This window comes from Leptodactylus fuscus, chromosome 1 (genome assembly GCF_031893055.1).
Source record: "Leptodactylus fuscus isolate aLepFus1 chromosome 1, aLepFus1.hap2, whole genome shotgun sequence".
Classification (NCBI taxonomy): domain Eukaryota; kingdom Metazoa; phylum Chordata; class Amphibia; order Anura; family Leptodactylidae; genus Leptodactylus; species Leptodactylus fuscus.
Window position 1 is genome coordinate 96,200,887 of NC_134265.1, and position 23,915 is coordinate 96,224,801.

At 40.7% G+C, this 23,915-nt stretch overlaps 1 protein-coding gene across 2 annotated transcripts; it reads left to right on the forward strand.

Annotated features, from left to right (window-relative positions):
- On the forward strand, nt 1–23,868 carry TCTN2 (tectonic family member 2). 2 transcript variants are annotated; one of them, XM_075274934.1, is made up of 18 exons: nt 1–146; nt 1,976–2,080; nt 3,305–3,393; nt 4,840–5,035; nt 6,754–6,854; nt 9,466–9,665; nt 10,327–10,459; nt 12,147–12,291; nt 12,651–12,707; nt 12,841–12,972; nt 13,973–14,047; nt 14,857–14,937; nt 15,224–15,332; nt 16,002–16,108; nt 18,954–19,107; nt 19,541–19,651; nt 21,592–21,680; nt 23,673–23,868. In XM_075274934.1, the coding sequence occupies exons 1-18, from the start codon at nt 65–67 to the stop codon at nt 23,792–23,794; spliced, it is 2,088 nt and encodes a 695-aa protein (XP_075131035.1). In that variant the 5' UTR covers nt 1–64; the 3' UTR covers nt 23,795–23,868. The 2 variants fall into 2 exon arrangements, with proteins under 2 accessions (XP_075131035.1, XP_075131043.1); XM_075274942.1 differs by having other exon boundaries at nt 23,731–23,867.
- The last annotated feature ends 47 nt before the right edge of the window (nt 23,869–23,915 follow it).

A 23,915-nucleotide genomic window follows, 5' to 3' on the forward strand; every position in this document is an offset into this window, starting at 1 on the left:
CTGCCTTGACATGGCGCCTTAGCAACCTGAGTGCGCGCTGTTGTGTAGTGAACGGGCCGCCGACATGCGGCCTCCGTCTGCCCCGTGCCCGGTAATCCTGGCAGTGCTGGTCTTAGTAGGTCAGGCGGAGGCTCAGTCACTTCTAGGTAAGTCCTGAGAGGAGGCCATTGCTTCAGTCTCCATAGTGTAGTAATATAGTCTACGTTTCATCTGCGCATTCTGATCTGCATTAGGAGAGTGACTAGAGTCTTTGTGAGAATCCGTATAGTAATTATGGTTATACTATAATAGCTGATAGGCCTGACTGATGCGGCAAGGCAGGAGTCACCATCAGCAGACTGTACATCGTGTAGCAGCCTATAGCAAGGCAATGTGACAGCTGCTGAGGGGGGGACATCATTCCCGAGTACAGACTGCTGTACAGTGTGCCTGGATTCTGAAGGTGAAGCTTATCTTCTTTAGTTTGGCATCTTCAGATGGGTAAGGGTTAGAGATGAGCGAACAGTGACATGAATTGCAACTGGGACAGCAGGGGAAGCATGCCTGGGGGCGTCTAACATGCCCAAGTCCCTGTATTACGCCACTAATAATGCCGGAGCTGACTTTTTCCCATAGGAATGCTTTGACCAGCGTTGATTGGCCGAATTAGGAAATTGTTTTTTGACACTTTTTTTTTTTAACCTGATGCAGTTTTTTTTATTTTATTTTTTTTTTTTGCTCAAGTACACTATATGAACCTAGAAACTTCCCTTTAATAAAAAATGTTTGCGGTTTTTGATGCGCCTTTTGCAAAAAAGTGTAAAAAAAAAAACCAAAAAAACACTTAAAGAAAACCATAACAAAAAAACACGTCACGTTTTTTTCCACATCCTATTGATTTCAATGGATTTTTCGGATTTTTCAAGGTGGAGTCCGTCTGAAGATTGGTCATGTCACTTTTTTTTCTCAAGTTGAAAAAATCAGGCGTTTTTTTGAGGCGGATTCTACCTGAAAACGGCATGCAAAAAAAAAAACCCTCTGTGTGAACATACCCTTAGACTTCTTGCCAGTATCATGGCCATCATCATTATGTAGTCCTAACATTACCCTGTAGTGGCATCTATGAGAAATGAACAGTAGTTGCCAGGCTCCCTTGCAAAGTACAGCTAATTGCTCGGAAAGGGTAGAGGATTGACTTCTAACAATAAAAGATGGTCCCAAATGGACGTTTCCTTTAAGCACTACAAGTTTTATTTCCCGTATTATGGAAATTATAACTGGATTCTAAGAAAGTGGGACAGAAAACCTAACATAAAAAAAAAAAAGCTTTAAGGTCCTATTGGTCCTATTCTGACACGGCTTCCCGCGTCAAAATCAGGACCAAAATGCGCGGTCCTGTGCCCCGTGTGAACAGGGCCTAAGGGGTTGCCCAGAATATATATTATACATTTTAGACCAGGAAAGGTGACAAAACAAACATATCTGTTTCTGGTGCTCCTGTGTCTCCCAGTACAGTCTTGCTGTACCCGTGTTTCCTTCTGGTGAAAATCCCCTCTGCACATGACAGCTGTGGACATACAGCTGCTGAAGGAAAGGGATGCGGGATGTCACAGCCAGCGAAGACTTCCAATAAACTAGACCGTGGAGCAGCAGGACCGGACCACGCTGGGAGACAGGCCTAATCTGAAAAAAAAATAATAATAATTTTATCCTGGATAACTTCATTAAAGAGGACCTTTCACTTTCTGGGCCACATGTGGTGTAACGCACCGCTAGAAAGCGGACAGTGCGCTGAATTCAGCGCACTATCGGCTTTCCCGTTCTGTTCCCCCAGTGACCTTTCAGGAGGTGAAAGGTCCTCTTTATAAAGGTGTTGTAGCAAGTTTTTAAGTTATTCTCTATTGATAGGAAAGTGGATAATCCCTTTAAAATTCTGAGCCTTGAATAATAAATGACAAAAGGGTTTTATTACAGTTTTCACTGCGTTTTCATGCAGGTTTTTATCCTTCCTCGGTTTTATTATCTGGACCACAAATGACAACATTCCTTGTTTCAAATGTTTCCTCAAATCAGATATCTCTTGAGGTCATCACTGGTACAAGTAAGTGAAGTTGTTTGCTATCTCTTTAAGTAACTAAGTATTTCACATATATGGATGTAGCAGAGTAAACCTGAATATTTGCAATCGGTTAAACTGCTGCAGTGCGGTATCTTAGCACAGAAGACAACAAAAAACATTTTCAATGACTCTTCATTAGTTTTTGTTGTCTTCTGTAATAAGATGTCACTGCAGTAGTTGAGCCAGTTACAGATGTTTGGGTTAACACTGCCTTATCTGTGTGTTTTTGCAGTTACCGTATATACTCGAGTATAAGCCCACCCGAATATAAGCTGACCCCCCTAATTTTACCACAGAAAACTGGGAAAACTTATTGACTCGAGTATAAGCCGAGGGGGGGAAATGCAGCAGCTACTGGAAAATTTCAAAAATTAAAATGGTCGGAATTTTTGGGTGCAGTAAGTGCTGGGGAAGAGGAGGGGGTGTTTTGGTTGTCTGTCTGCCCCTTCCCTGAGCTTGAGGACTGTTTTTTCTTCCCCTACTTGGAATTCAGTCTGACTGAATATAGGGTATCTGCAGTGCTCCTATTAACCCCTTTTCGACGGAACAGGAGCACTGCAGATACCTTATATTCAGTAGACTGGGCACTTTCAGACACAGGGATACCTAATGTGTATGTGTTTCACAGTCATTTTCTACTTTTGTATGTATTCTAAGGAAAGTGAGAGTGATTTAGAACTCTTATTATTTTTTTTTTAATCTTTTTTTTTTTTTGCACTGTTTTATGGGAGATTCTATACATTGATATTGTGACTGGTCATAGACCCCCCCCTCCTAAAAAAAAAAAAAAAAAAAAAAAAAAAAATTTTTTTTTTTTTTGCTGACTCGAGTATAAGCCGAGGGGGGCTTTTTCAGCACAAAAACTGGGCTGAAAAATTCGGCTTATACTCGAGTATATACGGTAACCCCTTTCCGATGGAACAGGAGCATTGCAGATAACCTATATTCAGTAGACCGGGCACTTTCAGACACAGGGATACCTAATGTGTATGTGTTTCACAGTCATTTTCAACTTTTATATGTATTCTAGGGAAAGGAGGGATTTAGAACTTTTATTTACTTTATTTTTTTAAAGCTTTTTTTTAAAATTTCTTTTCACTATTTTATGGGAGATTGTATACATTATTATTGTGGCTGGACACCCCCCCCCTTTCAAAAAAAATTTCTTTTTTATATACGGTGTATTTATTTTATTTTTCTTTCTAGCTTCTATACCATCTCCGAATTGTAATGGACCAAATACCATAGCAAATTGGTCGTCAAGCGTGGAGTCCTTTGATGCTGGGACACAACTGGTAAGTGGAAGAAATAGTGTTATAGATGAAATACAGGCAAACACCTTTTCTAAAATAAAGGGTCCATGAGTTTCAACTTGTTTTCTTCTTCCTAATCTGTTTTGTTGGCACTTAAAAGCATGGGTGGCCCTTTTATTTGGGAAATTGGTAATGGTCTATATTCTTAAACCCATGGCATTCTCTCTGATGGGTTTGCATAGTGTTGCCAGGGGCAAGGCAGCCATACATAGAAAAACAGCTACTACAGCGCCTGCCACGTTAGTGGGGCCATCTTCACTGTGGCCTGGTGAGACACACTTTAGTAATAACTGCAGATGATGGAATTAGAAAGGGAGGATAGAGTTCTGAGAAACCCTATTTATGCTAAAGTTCATCATCGTAAAATGTATTCTACGTTATAAGAGGCTCCATGGGTCCTTGTTAGGCTATGTTCACGCATTCACTGTGGCTTCTCTTCATGTATGATGGATTCCGCCACCACCTGATGGACCACATTATCTGTCTTGCTGTTCATTGTTTTGAGGAGTTTAGTGCTACATGTTGTGCTTATTTTGTTCTGTCAGATTTGTTGAAATTTGTTTTGTTTGGTTCACACCTGTGCTCGGGTTTCCATTCTTAGGGCCCGTTCACGCAGAGTAAAAGTGCGTGTATTTTGGCAAAATACATGTGTAAAGAATACATGTGTAAAAATAAGACTCCCATTGACTTCAATGACATTTTACACGTGTATTTTGACGTGTTTTTTTACACGTGTAAAAAATTGTCATTGAAGTCAATGGGAGTTTTATTTTTACACGTGTATTCAATGTGGATTAAACATAACATAAGATAAGATAATCCTTTAATAGTCCCACAGTGGGGAAATTTCAGTATGTTACAGCAGTATAGTAATACAGATACAGGATAATAAAACAGTAGTATATTACAGAAGTAGACACACATAAGCTGAGAAGAGAAGATATACTAGGAGTCCATAGCAGCTAAGGAACAGAAGAACAAAGAAGGAAGACTTCAGGGTCATTTAGTTCTCTGTGTGGAGTGATCTTCGCTTGGTCTGATGTAGATTATACAGCCTGATCGTGGTTGGAAGGAAGGACTTGCGATAGCGCTCCTTCTCACATTTGGGGTGAAGCAGACGGTCACTGACAGTGCTACCAAGTGCCATCAAGGTCTCATACATGGGGTGGGATTTGTTCTCCTACATGGAGCTCACCATGGACATTATCTTCTATCACCCACCACCTGTACTGGGTCCAGGGAGCTCCCCAGGACAGAGTTGGCCCTTCTAATCAGCCTGTCAATTCTGTTTCTGTCATTGGCTAGTATACTACTCCCCCAGCAGGCCTCACCAAAAAAAATGGCTGAAGTAACCACAGAGTTGAAAAAGACCTTAAGAAGGCATCTGAAATATCATTTCTATGCCATTTTGATCTTTTTGTTTTGTAGGTTGTAGCTAAAGTTATGGTGACTTTCACTAGAAATCTGACTTTATGCTCCGGCAATGAAACAAATTGCTGTAAAGAGGTTCGGTGTGTTGTGGAAACCCTTCAAGTCACTGCCTGTGAGAATAACCGACCGATGGCCAGCATGCTCCTACATGCAGATATCTATATTAACACCACCTTTGTAGGAATTGTTTCAGGTAAGAGACTCTTCAAACCGTCAGTGAGGGTTTTCTTTGGTAGCAGTATAATATAGTGAAGAATCTTATGGCGTAGCTTGTTGTCATCTTTCTTGTATACACTGTGCATGAAATAACTGCTAGTATTTTAATCTGCAAGTAGATTTGGTACTATTCCGTTATCGGGCCAGCAGCAGCGCAGTTCAGCAGCAGCTTTCGGGACAGCAGTTCAGCAGCGGGAATTACAATGACATCCGAGGACTGCTGGCCCGATGCTTGTGCCCAGTAACCAGTACATCGATGACCCCCCTCCCCCATCCTTCTCCTCCTGCCAGTGCTGCCCCCCAGCTCTCCTTACATCTTCCCCGTACCCTCTCCCCGCCACACGACTAGGCCTCACCTCAGCGCTAGTACCGAGACCGAAAGGAAAGACACCGGGGCTCAATCCAGGCCCTGACAAGAAACACGCCGACTATAGGAACGGTGAGCTACAGCGAGCCGGAGGGACAAACTTTCTGCAGCGTCCGGCGGCTATCTAGTAGCATTCATTGCTCAAGATTTACGGTGAGGCCTATTACAGGGAGAGGGTACGGGGCAGATGTAAGAAGAGCTGGGGGGCAGCACTGGAAGGAAGAGGAGGATGAGGGCATCGATCGATGTACTGCCTACTACACACAAGCACGGCCTCTATCATCGGGCCAGCATCGGCTTAGTCATGTGGCGGGGAGAGGGTACGGGGTAGATGTAAGGAGAGCTGGGGGGCAGCACTGGAAGGAGGAGGAGATGGAGGGGGGGTCATTGATGTACTGGCTACTGGGCACAAGCATCGGGCCAGCAGTCCTCGGATGTCATTGTAATTCCCGCTGCTGAACTGAACTGCTGTCCCGAAAGCTGGTGCTGAAATGCGCTGCTGCTGGCCCGATAACGGAATAGTACCGTAGATTTTACTAAATAAGCTACAGATTTTCTACTAATTTATGTTTGTGACTTTCTGTTAAGATTTTGCCAGGTGACATTTTGTTGTGAACAAATCATAGAATTAACACAATACAAGCTGAGTGTTCCACATGAATGTTTGCTATGAGTTCATAACATCTTTCACCTGGCAAAATATTGCCCTGTAGCTCCAAACTTAGGTTGCTGCCACACTGTGTACTGACCTGGCTATAGCCTCATTCAGTCCTTGGGTCACTGATGCTTTCACTTCTAAGTAATGCTAGGGCTACATAGCAATTTTTCTTAGTGCCCCTGTTCCTATTGCCCATTTGACATTTGCATCAATGTAAGTGAATGGAGTTGTATTGCCAACTCAAAAGTTGCTGCAACAGCAACTTCTTGTTGCCAAAAGATTGTGTTGTACTGTACTTTTTTCCAACCCTTGCAGTTGCAGAACCCTATGAGTCACCGATGTAAGTGAATGTAGCTGCAGTGTGAAAGACTGTACAGCTATCTTTGGTTGTGCAGCGGTTATATAGCCAAAGTATCCCTAGCCTAAGTGAAACAATGATACATTTCAGTTGTATCTTATTACTGGCTATTTGTTTTTTGCTGTTACTGCACAGACAGCAATGAAATAAAACTGAAATTCATTGGTGTTTTACTTGGAAGTAAAAACAGAGGCGGACTGAATGTAGCTTCAGGTACACCACGTGGCAGCAGCTTTACCTTTGACTGATAATTGATAAGTGCACTCATCTTTTATGAAGTGGTAGATGATCACAAGTCTGTTGACTTTACAGATAATAAAACTGTGATACCTAACCAAGTGTACCAACCGCTGGGACCCTGTCCCTGTAACCTAACAGCTGGAGCCTGTGATGTCCGCTGCTGCTGTGATCAGGTAACTCATTTATTGCTTCTTTTTGCAATGTTCTTGGAATTTTTGTATCTATGTGTGTGTATATTAGTGAGCTAATAGGATAATAAATAGATTTATTATCGGTGTTCAGTAGATTATTACTTCTGCAGATGTTATATACATTGATAACTAATATTATATTAATATATGATGGCTAATAAGATATATAGTTATATTCATAGGCTACCGTATTTTTCGGACTATAAGGCGCACCGGACTATAAGGCGCACCTGCAAAAAATGCCTGCTAAGGCATCTAGGTTCATATATAAGGCGCACCGGACTATAAGGTGTACCGGACTATAAGGCGCACCATATAGGGTGCGATTATAGGATGCGCCGGATTATAGGATGTGCTGAATTATAAGACGCTGTACATTGGATATTGAATGAAGCACAGTTATGTCACTGGGCTGCTGCACACAGAGCTGTACATATCACAGCTCCTGTGTACGGTGGCCGTAGTGCTCAAACCATTTACAGCAGGGGTGCTCACACTTGTTGAGCTACTTATAAATTGACCATTTTAAAATTATCTACTGTGTGGGCGGAGGCTTGGGCTGCATGTGTGAGCGGGGCCCACAAGTTTACCAAAACTGGGCAGGGCTTAACACGTCTAAGGGTCGGGGCCTGCTCTGATGCAGACGTTCTGATTGGCTCATAGTACTGCCTGGGCACCCAGCACAGAGCCAACACCACTGCCAGTAATGCTGGTGCCCTCAGCACAGACCCCCACAGTCCTCCTGCCCGCGGCTGCCTGGAGAGCGGGGAGGGCATCATCCCCCAGAGCTGCTGCTGCTTCTGTTCTGTGTGAGACACAGGGGACAGAAGCAGCAGCAGCTTCGGGGGATGATGCGCTCCCAGCTCTCCAGTGTGACACAGAAACTAGGCGGGGCTGTGGCCCAGGCCCCACCCACACAACAGACTGCTGTGAAGAACACGTAAGGCAGCAAAGGGGCGTGGCCAGCAGCCAACATGGCCGGACGCTGTCCTAACATCGCACCACAGAGTGCAGCAGTCACGGAGCGGTCACTTCGGCGCAGCGGAGAGACCAGCGACAGCACGACCGGGACCCAACCAGTTGTATTGGGGAAGAGACAGCTTCAAATTGAGTTTCTGCAACTTCCATTAGAGGTAGGACAGTGTTAAATATCCGAACCTGGCTCGCCACTGTTAAATATCTTGTATTTGCCGGTGAGACTTGTGTCCACTGTTAAATATCTTGAATGGTGGGGGACAGTCTTGTGTCACGTGTTGTAGGCCTTATCCACGATAGGAAGAAGTCAGCTTGTTATAAATCAGTGTAGAGGTTTATTAATATCTTGAAGGAAAACACAGGAACAGGGAAAATGTCCAAATAACACAAATATCAGTCAATTGTCAATAGCTTACATCTTCAGAGAAGTGAAATCATCTGGATATCCTGTAGTTACAGCTTGGTTCATGCTTGTCATCTGGTTGGTGGGCTTGGGCTGGTTATGACGTCCATGGATGTCCATCTGCCTGGACCACCCACCCTGGTGTTCCCAAAGACAGACCTCCTGGTCTTCCCCTGGTCTTCCCAAAGACAGACCCAAACATGTGTATTTCTTACTCATTTATATTCATGAGAGGGGGTGTTACCTTCCATCTTGTAGCTATGTAAGGAGATTTCTAAAATGGTGTACTCTAACCGCACCCATGTTCCCAGAATATAAGACTATGATGTCAGTAGAGTGTTAACCCCATGTCTGCTAGAGAATATTGTAAATATATAATATTTAACAGACAGATCCATATATAAGGCGCACCGGACTATAAGGCGCACTTGCAATTTCTGAGAAAATTCTAGTATTTTATGGGCGCCTTATAGTCTGGAAAATACGGTAATATGCTAGTATAATATGCTATTGTGGTTATAACCTAAGATTAATGGAATTTCTCACAATATTGTCCACACCGCAGCATTCTAGGTATTACTTGTCACGTCTCACCCGGAAAAAAGCCAGTTATATGCAAAACAACTTGTATTTGTTATCCTTTGCTGTTTCGGTGCATTTTTCCACACCTCAATCACAACATGTGAAAGTGCCATTATACAGTTATTCTGAGTAACTTAAACATGTTATTGAGTTCTTTTCATCTAATTTCACCTAAAGCATTCCAGTAATGTTTTTGTCCCCCACATATTTGAAAATGAGCCTGTGTATATGTTATTACATATCTTCCTGACAAAATTATTGTGATGTTATATGCTCCCCTCTGGAGCACTGACCTTCTCTCAGCTCATTTGAATTGACTCTTCTGGACGAGCAAAAGGTCAAGCTATTAATATTATAGGGGTTGTCCAGGCTAAGCCAGGGGAGGTGGAAGAAAACCCAAAAAACATACTTGTCTGTCCCTGATGCTCCGGTGTCATCCTAAGGCGGTCTGGTCTTTGGGTGTCTCTTGTTCTTGAATTTCTTCTTCTTCTTTTTTTTTTTTTTTTTTTTTTTTTTTTTTAACTCTGTGTTGGGTTATATCTGAATTATCCGGAGGTTTGTGGGTTCCTCAAATAATTTGTAAGAATTATAAATTTACATGAAGACCTTTCTATTTGCTTCCTTCTTTGATAGGATTGCAGCCTAAGCATGAAAGAACTCTTTAATGGATCTTGTTACTCTGGTATTTTTGGTGGAAATGTCTCTCCACCCTTTGACCAGCTTTGTAGTGTTCAAGAAAAGAACCGTGCTCCTGATTGGTTTCCGTTCCTGTGTGTCCAGTCCTCCATGGACAATTCCCCATTTCTTGGTTATTTCTACCAGGGATACACCGGGTAAGTCTCTGTATGCTCATGCAAACGTAATGATATAGTAGCTTGGCTTCTCCTACTATTATCCTTGTACAAAGTGTGTCTCACTCTGGAGGACCTTGCCTATTGGTTTTATTGAATGCTGCATTCATGATTAATACTGCTGCTTTCTTGGAACAAATTATAATGAGGGTACCCGTTTAAGGGGTTTCTCCACAAAGGGCTATCTCCTAACCACAGAACAAATCTCTTCTCTTTGGGGGTCCCCACCACAGGTACTGCCACTGGTCACAAGCTTCCCTGCTTTTCACAAGACAACCACAGAGAGAAATATGATTTAGCATTGGTAGTGCATATGTTCATACAGATAGAGGATTGGGACACTTGGTTTAATGATCAAGAAGGTCCCAGCAAGGGGGATTCCAGAGATCAGACACTTATCAGCTATTGGCAGAATAGGTGAAAAATGTTCATTGTGGTATAAGAGCTTTAGCTGACTGTACTTTGTGTTCAGAAGCCCACAGTCATCCTCTCTGCCATGCAGATATACTGGTTTAGTATTGGATTACTGTCACAGGTTTGGAGGCTTCTTCAATCCAAGGTGAACTGTATCCTTTTATTTGCATGAGATCTTGTAGATAAGTATTATTTCTAATAATTTCTTTATTTTTTTTACTTTTCACAGAACACCCTCCCAGACTCCATCTTTTAATTTGAGCTTCCAGTCCATTTATGAAAAACCCCTGAATGGTTATAAACAAGGAGATGCAATATTAATAGATCTAAATGGATTCAACGAGTATCTTACTATTCCACAGGTACTGTGTAGTAAACTATAGACTGATCGCTTTGTCTGTCGCAGCTAGGCAGTAAAGGGACCTCATTAAAAGACATATAGGCACCTCATATTTGGAGGTTTATGTTGGCAACACCATAAATCTACCCATCTTAATATATGGTCTTGGGGTGGAGGTCTTGCATATACATTTAACATCTAGCAGAATTGGCTTTCAGCATTCCATCATTAGGACAACTCAAGAAGGATCCAGATCTAGCACTCCAGAAGGTAAAATTGATTGTCTCACAGACTAAAATCCAGGAAAAAACAGAGAGGGCATGTCTGAATACTGATCTTGTAATAAGAGGTGAATACCGGTATTCAGACATAACATAAATAATGATGCAGTGTTGCCTTCCCTGTTTTCTCTGGATTTTAAACTGGCTCAATAAAATATTGATCCATGTTATCTACTGGAGTGCTGTAATATTCTTTCAAGTTTATTTTGTGGACATTCGCTTTATGTCCCACAAAGAGTCTGCTATTTGTTTTTATTTTTTATTTTTTTTGTACTCTAAGATGTACTCAAGATAGTGTCTGATATCTGCAGCTCACAGGAATAAGCTTAATTTTAAGAAGGAGCTGTCTAGCTCAGAAGATATGTGTAATATGTTTGTATAGCATAACAATAGTGTTGGTTCTGCTTCTGCTATAGCTCTCTTAGGGGTTGTCCAGGATAAATTAATATTTTAATAATAAGCCCCCTCCCCTCAACTTTCTAAACTTTTATTGTACATTTTTCTTAGTTTTACTGTAATATATGTACTGTATATACTCGAGTATAAGCCGACCCCCCTAATTTTACCACAAAAAACTGGGAAAACTTATTGACTGGAATATAAGCCTTCGGGGGAAATGCAGCAGCTACTGGAAAATTTCAAAAATTAAAATGGTTTTTGGGTGCAGTAGTTACTGGGTGCTGGGAAAGGGGAGGGGTATTTTGGTTGTCTGTCTGCCCCTTCCCCGAGCTTGAGGACTGTTTTGTTTTTTTTTTTCCCCCACGTGGAATTCAGCTTGACTCAGGGGGGGCTTTTTCAGCACAAAAACTGTGCTTAAAAATTCGGCTTATACTCGAATATATATGGTAGGTCACCTGACCTTAGACTGGGCTGTCGGGATGTCACTGGAAAGAAGCTGGCTCATCCCCCATTCCAATTATACTTACCTGTACCTCCTGTGGATATCAGGATCCTGGGACATCATTGCTGGAAGTCCACCTCTTCATTGTGTATGCCGATTGTCCATGCATGGCCAGCACATGTTACAAAGAGTTTGTGCCGACCGACACCTCCAAAGAGTCGTATAGCACCATATAATATGGACTGTGAATTTGGGGACACTGGGGGGCATATTCTACTGTGCGGGGGACACTTTTGAGCATATTATACCATGTAGGGCCACTGTGTAAACCACATTGCATCATGGTAGTTGTAGGAAAACAGAACAGGAAGATACCCATGTAAACTAATGCTGAAAATGCCAGGAAATTACAGAGAACCCTAGAAATATCTCAAAACACTGCTAAAGGTATAAGAAATATACAGATGTACAAAGTGGTTTTCTGTGTCATATCCGAGCTCCAATGACGTACAGTAGTATAAAACTAGTGTTTGAAAATGTTGTGCTGCAGTTAATAAATATATACTTTATCTCCTTTTTTTTCCCAGCAATCTGCTATTGGGACTTGTATGACCTATTCTCCAGTGGCTTATCTTCAAGATTTCAATGTTACGTGTATCACTGATATAACTCTGTGCACAGACGCATTGACCTTTCTTTTGGATGCTGTGAAGGTTAAGGATGGCAATGGAGGTCAGTTCTTGATTTTATTTATTTATTTATTTTTTTTTGGGGGGGGTAGGGGTGGTTGGAGAGTAGACTTAAATCCTTGTACTTAGTATTTTACATCTGAGATATGTCTTCACAACTTAAAGAGAGCTATCAACCAAAATAAAAATTGGCCATATATATCGAAAATTAGAGAAGTGTGGCCACATTGGTTGTTGCGTTTAACAAGGATAATTTCTCCTATTTGTGTAGCAATATTTTGACATTTCTATCTGTTCAATGTTATTTTTCACAGGAGGTAGGGGCAGTAAAAAAAACTATTTACATATCAATGTGTCATTTTCATAGTCTTTATTAAAAGACCACTTTTGCATCTGTTTTAGGCACAATTCCTCTCAAAATACAACTTAAAAATATTACACAGGATATTGCTCCTACAGGTATGGCCTTTATCTAAACAATAACATTGGAATTATTTTTTTTATTTGTTGTTGTTTTGAAAGTAAACTACTTATTATGTAGTACATTTACTATTACTATATGGCTGTTCAGTAACCCTCCTCTTCTCTGTAGGACCTGCACTACCTCATGTTTTACAGTGTGAAGTGAATGTGTCAGCAGACTACGTATTTATTTGGGAAGCTAATAAAATAAAGGAAATCCAAGTCACCGTTGAGACTGCTAATCTGACACTTACTCATCAGGGTATCTTTATTATTATTATTTATTTGGCTTTAATTTGCCTGCTTACCAGTTTAAAGGGATTCTACCATTAAAACCTTTTTTTTTTTTCTCCCTAACACGTCAGAATAGCCTTAAGAAAGGCTATTCGTCTCCTACCTTTAGATGTCTTCTCCGCGCTGCCGTTCGTTAAAATCCTGTTTTCCGAAGGTATGCAAATTAGTTATCTCGCAGCACGGGTGGCGGGCCCTAGCGCTCGAACAGCACTGGGGGCGTCCCCAATGCTGCGAGAGAACTCTCCAGCGCTGCTGGAGAAGATGGAGGCAGAGAGTTCTCACACAGTATTGGGGACGCCCCCAGTGCTGTTTGAGTGCTGGGGTCTGCCCCCAGTGCTGCGAGAGAACTCATTTGTATACCGGCGGAAAAGGGGATTTTAACCGAACGGCGGCGCGGAGAAGGCATCTAAAGGTAGGACACGAATAGCCTTTCTTAAGGTTATTCTGACTTGTTAGGGAGAAAAAAAAAGGTTTTAATAGTAGAATCCCTTTTAAGGCTAGGTTTATATCTGCAAACAGTTCTCTAGTTACCCCATAGACTATAATGGGGTCTGTAGGGTGTCTGCTGTTTTTATACTGACACCAGTGGTGAGATTTTTCTCACTGCCAATTTTCAGCCACCCTATCCTAACCCATTAAACTAATTTTCTAACACCATTTATAAATTTGGTCGTGTGCGTCGGATCTATCTACTTATACTCTTTGTACAGAGTTCCTGTGGTCTTTATAAACCATAAAGGTTTGTAGACCAAAATAGGTATATTACAATAAAAAATAAAAGCTATTTCATACTAGTAGTAGTACTAGTATTACTAAACTCAGTTTAATTATACTAATTAATTAATTATCCTACAATTATCTGTGATTAATAGATGCATAATTTGTTTTGCATATTTACATTTTTACTAAGTCAATCACTGCATTCAGTCTTATGCAAACAAGTAATGTATATTGTAATCTTATGACAGCAAAACTAGCTCAAAGATTCACAGCTACATTTCTCACCAGCAACAGTACCACAGGTGTCCTCTCTGGAAATCCAGGTATGTAAATCGTTAAAAAAACAAACTTGTAAAACAAATCATTTGACTTTGTACAGGAATGCATGGAAATTCATTCATTAATACATTATGCCAGAGTATGTGAGACATTGCTAGGTCCTATGAAAGGGGGCACCATTGCTAAACCTGTGGGGACAAGTGCCATATCTGTTATGGGGTCACTGGCTCTGTTAAAATGGGTATTGATATTTAGTTGCAATTCCATTAAATATTTGTAATGTGTTATTTTTGTGTTATTTATCTCACTATCCTCATTATTATCTGAAAATATTGCCCCACTCTTTTCATTATGTTATTGAAGACTCGGCAATTTTTTTTCTATTTTTGCATTTTCAGTGTTTCCTCCCTTTCTTCCACAAGCCATAACTTTTTTGTAGTTTTTCAACCTATATAGCCATATAAAGTCTTGAGTTTTTTTGTTTTTTCTTTTAAGGGGACAAATTGTACTTCTTGTATAAGGTGTATGTGTGTATATATATTTGTGGGGAGAGGAATGAAATAGTGAATAAATGGCAGTTTGGGCACTTTGATTTTTATCCCCATGACACCGTTCACCATATTGGATAAATAATTTTAGATTTTAATAGTACAGACTTTTTTTTTGATGTAGCAATACATGCATATTTGCTTTGCTTGTTTTGTTTGTAAGCTAAAGTAAAACATAACATTTATATAAAACTTTGTTTCCTCTATATTTGTTTTGCATAACAATGTCATTAATAGTTTTTTAGACTATTTACAATCCAACCATATACAATAGGTCTTCGTTCTGTATTCTATTTTACCTGCAGGCTACCAAACGGGAAAACCAGTTATCGCTGCTAATGGGAGTGCGCCATTTATCAAGACCACGCTTAATGTCTGGAAACCAGGTAAAATATTTTTCTTTTTGTATAGTTATTCAATACATGTCTAACACACATGTAATATGGTGTATTAAAAGGGATTTTCTAGACTGGGGACCCGTTATGATACTAATGATTTATCACAGGGTAAGTCATTACTGTCAGATTGGTAGGGGTCCGAATAGCTGCCTTCAGCTCCAGAAGAGGAACTGTCCACTGAATAGTGCAGGTGCAATTCTCTTATTTGCCTGAAATAAATGCATTTGTGCTTTTAAAATTGCTGAGCTTTATAATAGCATTTGATCTATTTCAGTTTTAGATAGCTCATGCTCTAGTGTGATTCAGAAACCTGTTCTGTTTGGAGAAAATTCATTTTCTGGATGTTTATTCAAAGTGGTCAATGAGAACTGTGCACAGCTAAGGTGAGTCATAATTCTAGAAAATCTAACTATGAAAGATTATAGACATAGCCAATACAATGTACAATCTATCACAACAGAGGAGCACAACCTGAGACCTGCCAGGAGACAAACTGGCTTGTCTGCCCTAAAGGTTGGATCTTTCTGATGCAGAAAACGTCATCATTGATATGACAGCTCCATTCTGTCTTTCCAGCACTGAACATAGATATTAGTGTTGCCCATATGCATCTTTGTTTTTGAGATGAGGCAAAGAATGATAGGTAATGGCACGCTCCATTAGGCTAACCAAATCGGTTTGCCACATTACAGGGACTCATTTACACCAACTGTATTACACTTCTGAGTTGTAGATAAATAAACAGAACAACTCATGGCATATATCAAATGTGTTCTTCCCTAGAAACATAACTTCCAGAGGCACATACCACTGTAATACAGTAGCCATGTAAAGAGTTGCAATATAGCGGTATTGTATACCTTCAGAAACTGCATGCACCCTCCTACTATGTGTAATTTTAACATTAACTGTCTTAAAACATTGATAAGCTACCCATGTTTCTACCTCTAACCCTATTTAGGATCAGTAATAGGTGTACCCAATAAGTTGTTTTGTTTCCTGCACTTGTATTAATAACCATGCTGTATATGGCATTATATTCTGTATTGCAGGGGAAATGTACTTTCCTGGTTTAAGAATTTACTTCTTTCTGTCAATCAAGTATCCATGAGAGGAAACTCAAATGTCAGTGACCCAAGCGAATGGGTACCGATAATATGTAAGTTATTAAATGGGAAAGTTGTAAAATGTTCTGCAGGAAAATCGGAGGAAAGTTTATACTGTTTTCCAGTAGAAATCTGTATTTCTATGGGTTCTGAGGATAGTGGGAATCTAGAATGCCGCACACTACTGGTAAGCAAACAAGTAAAATCAAGCATGTACAAGACAATAAACAAGAATATAAGCAAACGTATGCAAGTCTGGTTTGAACCCAATCTCAGCTAGTTGAAACCCCAAGTTAGGGTATGTTCACACATCAGTATGCCATCCGTCCGTTTGAATTCAGTTTGACACTTCAAAACAGACTGATACACATACTGATTGCATACTGACACCTTTTTATGCTGATAGAGGACAGATAAGGGGATTAAAAGTAGCAATTGTAAACAGAGTAGAGATAAGGAGGACACAGGGACATTTATTATATCTCCTTATCTTTACTTTGTTTACAATTGCTACTTTTAATCCCCTTATCTGTCCTTTAGGGGACAGATAAGTTTGCTATCAGCATAAAAAGTTTGCTATCAGCATAAAAAGGTGTCAGTATACAATCAGTATGTGTATCAGTCCATTTTGAAGTGTCAAACTGAAGTGTCATACTGCTGTGTGAACACAGCATTATACAGGCAAATCACAGATTATGAGGACCAAGCAGATGTCTAGAGTTAATAGATTGCCTGACAGATCATTATGTGAGCATTTAGTGTTCCACCCCCCACCCCCACTTCTTGATGTATAGAACTTTCCAGGTGCTGCATGTTTGATGGTCATTGGTTTAGAATTTGACCTTATACCTTTTGTATCAGACAGTACCAAGACCTTCTAAGGCTGAAGCCTCACGTTGTGGAAATGCAGCTTTTTTTTTTTTTTTTTTTTTTTTTTTTACAGATATGTTGTGGTGCTTCTAGTGAATCCCATCCACATATTGGAAATTGGCGTTTTTCAAAATTGCAGCATTATACCTATAGAAACGCCAGTAGTTTCCCTATAGGTATAATAGAAGCAGAAAGTCCACAGTGGAAACCTCTGCAGTCTTTTTGTGAAAAGTAATACAAGAAAAACTGCAATGCGTTTCCGTCACGGATTTTCCCACAGCACTTTTAGGCCTTGGCCCGCTATTTAAGACCTTAGCCTATAAGCCAGAATAGAAGTAGAACAATCAAGAAGTAGTTTTAATACCTTATAATACAAATTCAAACTGGATTGTTGACAAGCATTTGCATTGTACTGTTCAGAAGTTAGTGTCAAGCCTATATAAATTGTTTGAATGGAACTTTTTAGTTGTGTGGTGGTGGTGTATTTTTGGTTTTTTTTTTTTTTTTTTACACTAAGCCACAATGTTGTTATGTTATTTTCATGTACATACTATAATAAAGTTACCATCGACTAGTCATGTGGACAAAGCCTTTCTTCTGAATGATCACACATTCCCTGCTGTCATTAGGCATTATGAAGTGTCAAAAAATCTTCCAACGTTAACAGAATTGCTGAAGAAAATGTATACATGCTTTGAGTCCTGTATTGGCGGCATGCATAGTGAAACCAGATGTACTTGCACACTGTCTCCCAGCTTCTTGTATATCAGCATGGTGGAGAAAAAGTCAAAGCAAGTAAACCTGACTTCACTCTGTAGAATTTCTGCTGAAACCTCACTCATGCTCTGTAGAGTCCTGCTTCTGAAACATGCAAACGTTAAATCCTCTTTAGCCCTTTAGCCTGTGGGTGTAATTACAGTGGGAGCTGTGTAACTTTTCAGAGGAACAGCCCTTGCCAGGTGAATAGTAAAGGTTAATTTTAATAAAGCACATATAATCATAACTTTGTTCTTTTAGGTTCTAAAGCTATTGTAGAGGTTATTCACAAGTTGGTATTGATGTCCTATCCTTAGGCTAGATCATCAGTATCATATTGGTGGGGATCGGACAACGGGTTCCTCCACTGATCAGCATACAGTGTACAGAGATGCAAATGGATAGCTTCACACTCTGTGTGGCAGCCCTTATGAGCTATGACAGGTCAGGTCCTATTCAAATAAAGAATGAGTACTGGTAGGGCTAGAGAAGTCTTATCTGCATTTTTAATTTCACTGTGTGTTTTGGGGGCTGGGCGGGAATATCAGTAAAATCAGATAAAGAATACCTGACTCTACACATTAGTAGTAACTTTTTGCATTTTAGCAGTTACTTACTGTAAATCTGCTCATACACAATATTCTTATCATGTTGACTTATCTAGCTCACAGTATCAGCCTGGAATGCAACCTGTTTAGGATGTTCTAGACTGGTAAGGGCTCATTCACATCTGCGCCCGGTCTCTGTTCATACAGGTTTCCGTTTCTTGCACAAAACTGAGCAGGAGACGGAAACCTGCAGGACTCTTTCAAACCCATTCATTTGAATGGGTTTGAAAGATGTCCGGCCGTGAGCGCCGGTGAGCGTTTTATGCTCTCCGCCGCTAAACCGTGTTTTTTTTTTTTTTTTTTTAAATCAGACACAGAGTCGGATATGCAGTACTCTATGTCCGGTTTAAAAAAAAAAAAAAAAAAAAAACCTTTCGCGGCAGAGAGCATAAAACGCTCACCGGCGCACACAGCCGGACTCGGTCTGACAGCTTTAGACGGAAAGCTCAGAACGGACTCCGGGCGCTAGTGTGAACCTAGCGTAACAAACGCTCAGTCTTGTACTTATTTATAGCTTCTTGTGAAAGGAAAAACATCTTATTCACTCATAGAACAAACAAATATTTTCTAAACATTGATAATGGTACAATACTTCTCCTTATACAATAATTTATTTACTTATAACTGATAACCTTGGTGTGATTTTTTTTTTTTTTTTCCATAGACGAAGAACCCAATACAACATGTACAGAGAACTGTAACACAGAGAATGTGATTTGCTTAAAGGTGCCATCAAACATCAACTTTCAGATCCTGACAGCTGTGATTGGCACTGTTGAGGGCATTACCCAAGAAGAAATCCTGGCAACTAAAGTTAGGTCAGTGTGCATGATACTGTATATTATTGTTTGTCTGCTATTTTATTTCTCTTTTCCTCTTCTAAACCCTTGTCATACACTTTTTACTTTCTTAACATATAGAAACTATAATGGGAAGTTTACATGTATGAAAGGGTTTTTCTGGGATAAATTGAAAACTAACTGGAGACCTGGGGTCAGGCGAAATGAAAATAAGAATTGATACTACTCTACCTGTAACAGAGAGTTATTTATTTTTTCTTAACCACACTCGACCCCCCCACCCCCTCAATTACATTTCAATTATCCCAGAAGGCAGTATATGAGTTAGAAGGAAGGTTATGATGGTCATACCCTTTTAGAGCCAAACTGGTGAAATGATGGAGCCCTAATGTAACAAGTTAATTTGTTTTATTAATTATTTTGTACAATGTTGGCAATTTTTTTTTTTCAGCTTCTCAACAGTTAATATAGATTGTGTATCGGCCTGTAACTTGTCACTTCCACTTACCGCCTCTGTCCAGTTCATCAGAGTACCAGCCCAGGTGCCTTTGAGCATCACGAGGTAATGTAAATATGGAATTGGGTTAATGAAATAAACCTCTGGAAACGTACAGCTATCAGCCATAACATTAAAATCACTTGCATAATAATGTGACTGGTCATATTGGGGTTGCTGAAATAGCTGTGAACTGTGAAGGTACGGAGTCTGGAAGACTGCAAAGAATGGGTTTACACAGTGCTTTGTTGTTTTTTTTTTTTTTTTTGTTTTTTTTAAACTCCATGCTATCCTTTAATTGCAACACATTACTACGCATTTCTCCTGTATGCTAATGACCAGCAAACCAATAGTTTTCAGTTTAGTGGCAATTCGTATACAGATGACCTGCCTAGTAACATGTACTACTCATTACTGCAATTGAAAACTGCAAAAACTGCATGCATGTCTTTGTTAAAGAGGACCTTTCATGGTCCGGGGCACTGGCAGTTCTATATACTGCTGGAAAGCTGACAGTGCGCTGAATTCAGCGCACTGTCAGCTTTCCCGATCTGTGCCCTGGGTAAAGAGCTAACGGTGCTGGTACCGTAGCTCTTTACAGTCAGAAGGGCATTCCTGACAGTCTTCAAAGCAGCGCCTATCGTGTTGTACTGTGTGAGCGGGGAGAAAAGCCCCCTCCCTCTGCTCACAGTGCTCGTCCATAGACGAGTATTATCAGGAGGGGAGGGGGCGTTCCTCCCCGCTCACACTGTACAGCGCGATAGGCGTTGCTTTAAAGAAGGACGTACCTGATTGACTGTCAGAAACACCCTTCTGACTGTAAAGATCTACGGTACCGGGACCGATAGCTCTTTACCCGGGGCACAGATCGGGAAAGCCAACAGTGCTCTGAATTCAGCGCATTGTTGGCTTTCCAGCAGTATATAGTACTGCTTGTGCCCTGGACCATGAAAGGTCCTCTTTAAATATATATAAAAAAAAAAAGCCATCCTAAGCTTGTCCTGGTTTAACATCTGGGGCCCCATGTTATATTTTATAGTTCCTGCAAGAAAAATACACGCAGCAGATACACCACGTTTTCCAAAACCATAGTGGGTTTGGAAATCGTAGCATGTCAATTATACCTATGAAAACGCTGGTGGTTTTCCTATAGGTATAATGGAAGGACAAAGTCTGCAGAGGAAAACTACAGACTTTCTATGAAAAGCGCTGCATAAAAACTGTGATGCATTTCTGCCACAGTTTTTCCTGCAGCGATTTTTGGCTGCGGCTCACTACATAGGGCCTGGGCCTTAGCCTAAAAGCCAGAATTGAAACTTTTTATGAAAAGCAGTGCGGGGAAAAAGCGCATTTTTTTTTATTTTGAGCTTATGTCAGGTGTGGATTAAGCAGGCCACTGCCATAGGTAATATTGATAGATAGGCGTATCTGATCTGCAGCAGTGTGTATGTAGGTGACACTTGTCAAAGTAACATCTACATGAATGCCAAAGTTTCCCAGCAAGACATTGCCCAGGGCATCATTCCCCCTTCCAGGTAAAAGATGAACACGCACCTGGCTGTCCATATAATGTAAAGAAAATTTGAACTACCACACGAGGCCACTTTCTTCCGTCACTGCATGATACAGTTCTGATGCTCACATGGCCGTTGTAGTTGCTGTTGGCAGTGGACTACATGAGCTAGCTTTTTACGTCAGGTGCCAAACTGCCTACCAAGAGTACCCCACAAAATCTGGGGTTTTGGTAGTGCTCTGACCTAGTCTAGCCATTGCAATCTAGTTCTTGTCACTCAGATCTTAGTACTTGCTCATTTTTGTGCTTCTCATACATAAACTTTTTTTTTTTGTGCTGAAATCACACTGCTGGCATACCAGTATAACCAGTATTCACTTCATTTGTCAGTGGTTTTAATGTCATAGCTGATTTTATACATATGTCTATACATTTACTGTAATATAAATATCACTATACAATACTGATCAACTTCCTTATCCTAATCCTTTAGATTTCAAATGACAAATACAGAATATGACTGTCAGAAGAATGATGTCTGCTGGCAGCAGCTTGCTTATCCACTGACTAAGTATTACACAGGTAAGAGACTTGTGGCCGGTTTCACCAACGCATGTTAAATCTCCAGTTCGCTAACTGAAGTTAAAACCAACTAACTTCTGTTAGCAGCTATCCGTTTCACCAAAGTCGTGTACAGGTACCTAACAGCCAGTTAGTTAACTGAATGTCGTTTTTGTAACAAGCTTCGTAATTGGCAGAAGCAGTGGCACATGACCTCTTAGTTAGTAGTGACCTCAGTTTGTTATGACAGCCAGGCCTCGCTTTGCATAATATAGGACACATGCAGGCAGCAGGCCAACAACTGTGTGCAGTGAGCTGGGAGCAGATGAACTGATGAACATTTGCTGTAACACATGCCCAGGCATTTATGTGCAAGAATGAAGTCAAGGCATGCTATCTTATAATTTCCATAGAGGTGTAATAAGAAAGGATGACAATATTGTTTATTTGAAATGTACATTATTATTTTCGGTAATTAAAACAGAAAATATCAAATAAGTCGTCATCTTCGTCGTCACAGTAATCGACGGCGGCCATGTTACCAAGAGTTAACTGGAGAAATTTCTCCAGTTAGCGATAACAGGCGATTGGCGCCACTAACCGGAAGTTAGACACTAACTGCCGATGGTGAAATTCTTTAATAAAGAAATAGTAATGACTAGTCTCTGCCCGCGACTTCATCTGCGGGTTGTTGGCGGCGTTGATCCACCTATATTCAGCAAATCGCTGCCATCGATGGTTTGCCTGCTCCAGCATTTCGGCAGCTCTCAAGTTGTCCTGCTGCTGATCTTCTTCCTCACACCGTGCCTGTGATTGTCTCAGCACCTCGCTGGGATGCCACATAATGAGCGTGCTGTTGGTGTTGATGAGCCGCCTGCTCTGGCGTTTCGACAGCTGTCAAGCTGGCCTGCTGCTGAACTCGTTCCTCGCGCTGTGCCCGTGATTGTTGCGGTATCTCAGCAGCTCGCTGGGACGCCATATAATGAGCGTGTAGTTGGCGTTGATGATCTGCATGCTCCGGCGTTTTGGCAGCTCAAGCTGGCCTGCCGCTAAACTTGTTTCTTGCACAGTGCCTGTGATTGTTTCGGCATCTCAGCAGCTTGCTGGAACGTCATATAATGAGCATGTTGTTGGCGTTGATGATCCGCCTGCTCCAGCGTTTCGGGAGTTGTCAAGCTGGCCTACCGCTGAACTCATTCCTCGAGCTGTGCCCGTGATTGTTCCGGTATCTCAGCAGCTCGCTGGGACACCATATAATGAGCGTGTTGTTGGCATCAATGATACCCCTCAGCTCCGATTGAGGAGAACTCTGTGACTTCTCTTCTCATTCATTTTTCTGTTACTGTCAAACTGTGTTTTTTTTTTTTTTCAGCTTCCTTTCCACTGCCAAAGACTTTGTGTTTCTGCCAAGTGGGGCTTTGACCTTACTAAACCCCATTTAGCTGCTCACAATCTCATTAGTGGAGCACAAGAGACCAATATATGTTTTCTTTGTTAATATAGAACTAATTCCTCGTCAATCCCTTTTTCATAATAAAACTGAGCAAAGTCCACTTTTGGGTATGTTCACATGGAGTTTTTTGCAGGTGGATTTTGACGCGAAATCTGCCCGCAAAAAATGGCTCCCATTAACTTCAATGAGAGCCGCTCACTTTTTCTTTTTTTCTCCACTAGCTAGTAGCGGAAACAAGAAGCGAGACAACCTATCTTTTGGATTCCGCAGCTGAGTCAGCCGCAGCGTCCACGGCTCGAGACACTCTCCTGTTTAGGCTCATTCATTCGTCCCTAGTCAGGAGTGGTATGCTGTGATGGAATGCCTGTTCACAAGGTGGAAAAGGTTTCTGCGACCTTTTTCTCCGTGTGAACATACCCTTAAGCCATACATTTCAGGTCTACAGTTTAATTTGAATTAATTTAAATTTAATTTAATTTGCTTTATATGTTCTGTTCTCTAAGATTTGCTTTTTTCTGATTGAAAATGAATTGTTCATCGTTTATATATCTTTATTTTAGGAGAGCCACAACATTTGACCTTGGCTAAAGGATTGATACTGGTCTTCTTTTTCATAAGTGCTGCAGTTCTTGGAGCGCCATGGAACAGAATCCGTAAAGCATGGAACGAAACCACCTTTTAAAAGAGGCTTCCAATAATGGAATGGCTATTCAAGTAGCTGCTAGATTGTAAATATTGGATTGCAAATGAATATAATTGTGTATATATTTGAAATTATTTTAATGATAATTGGCATATCAAAA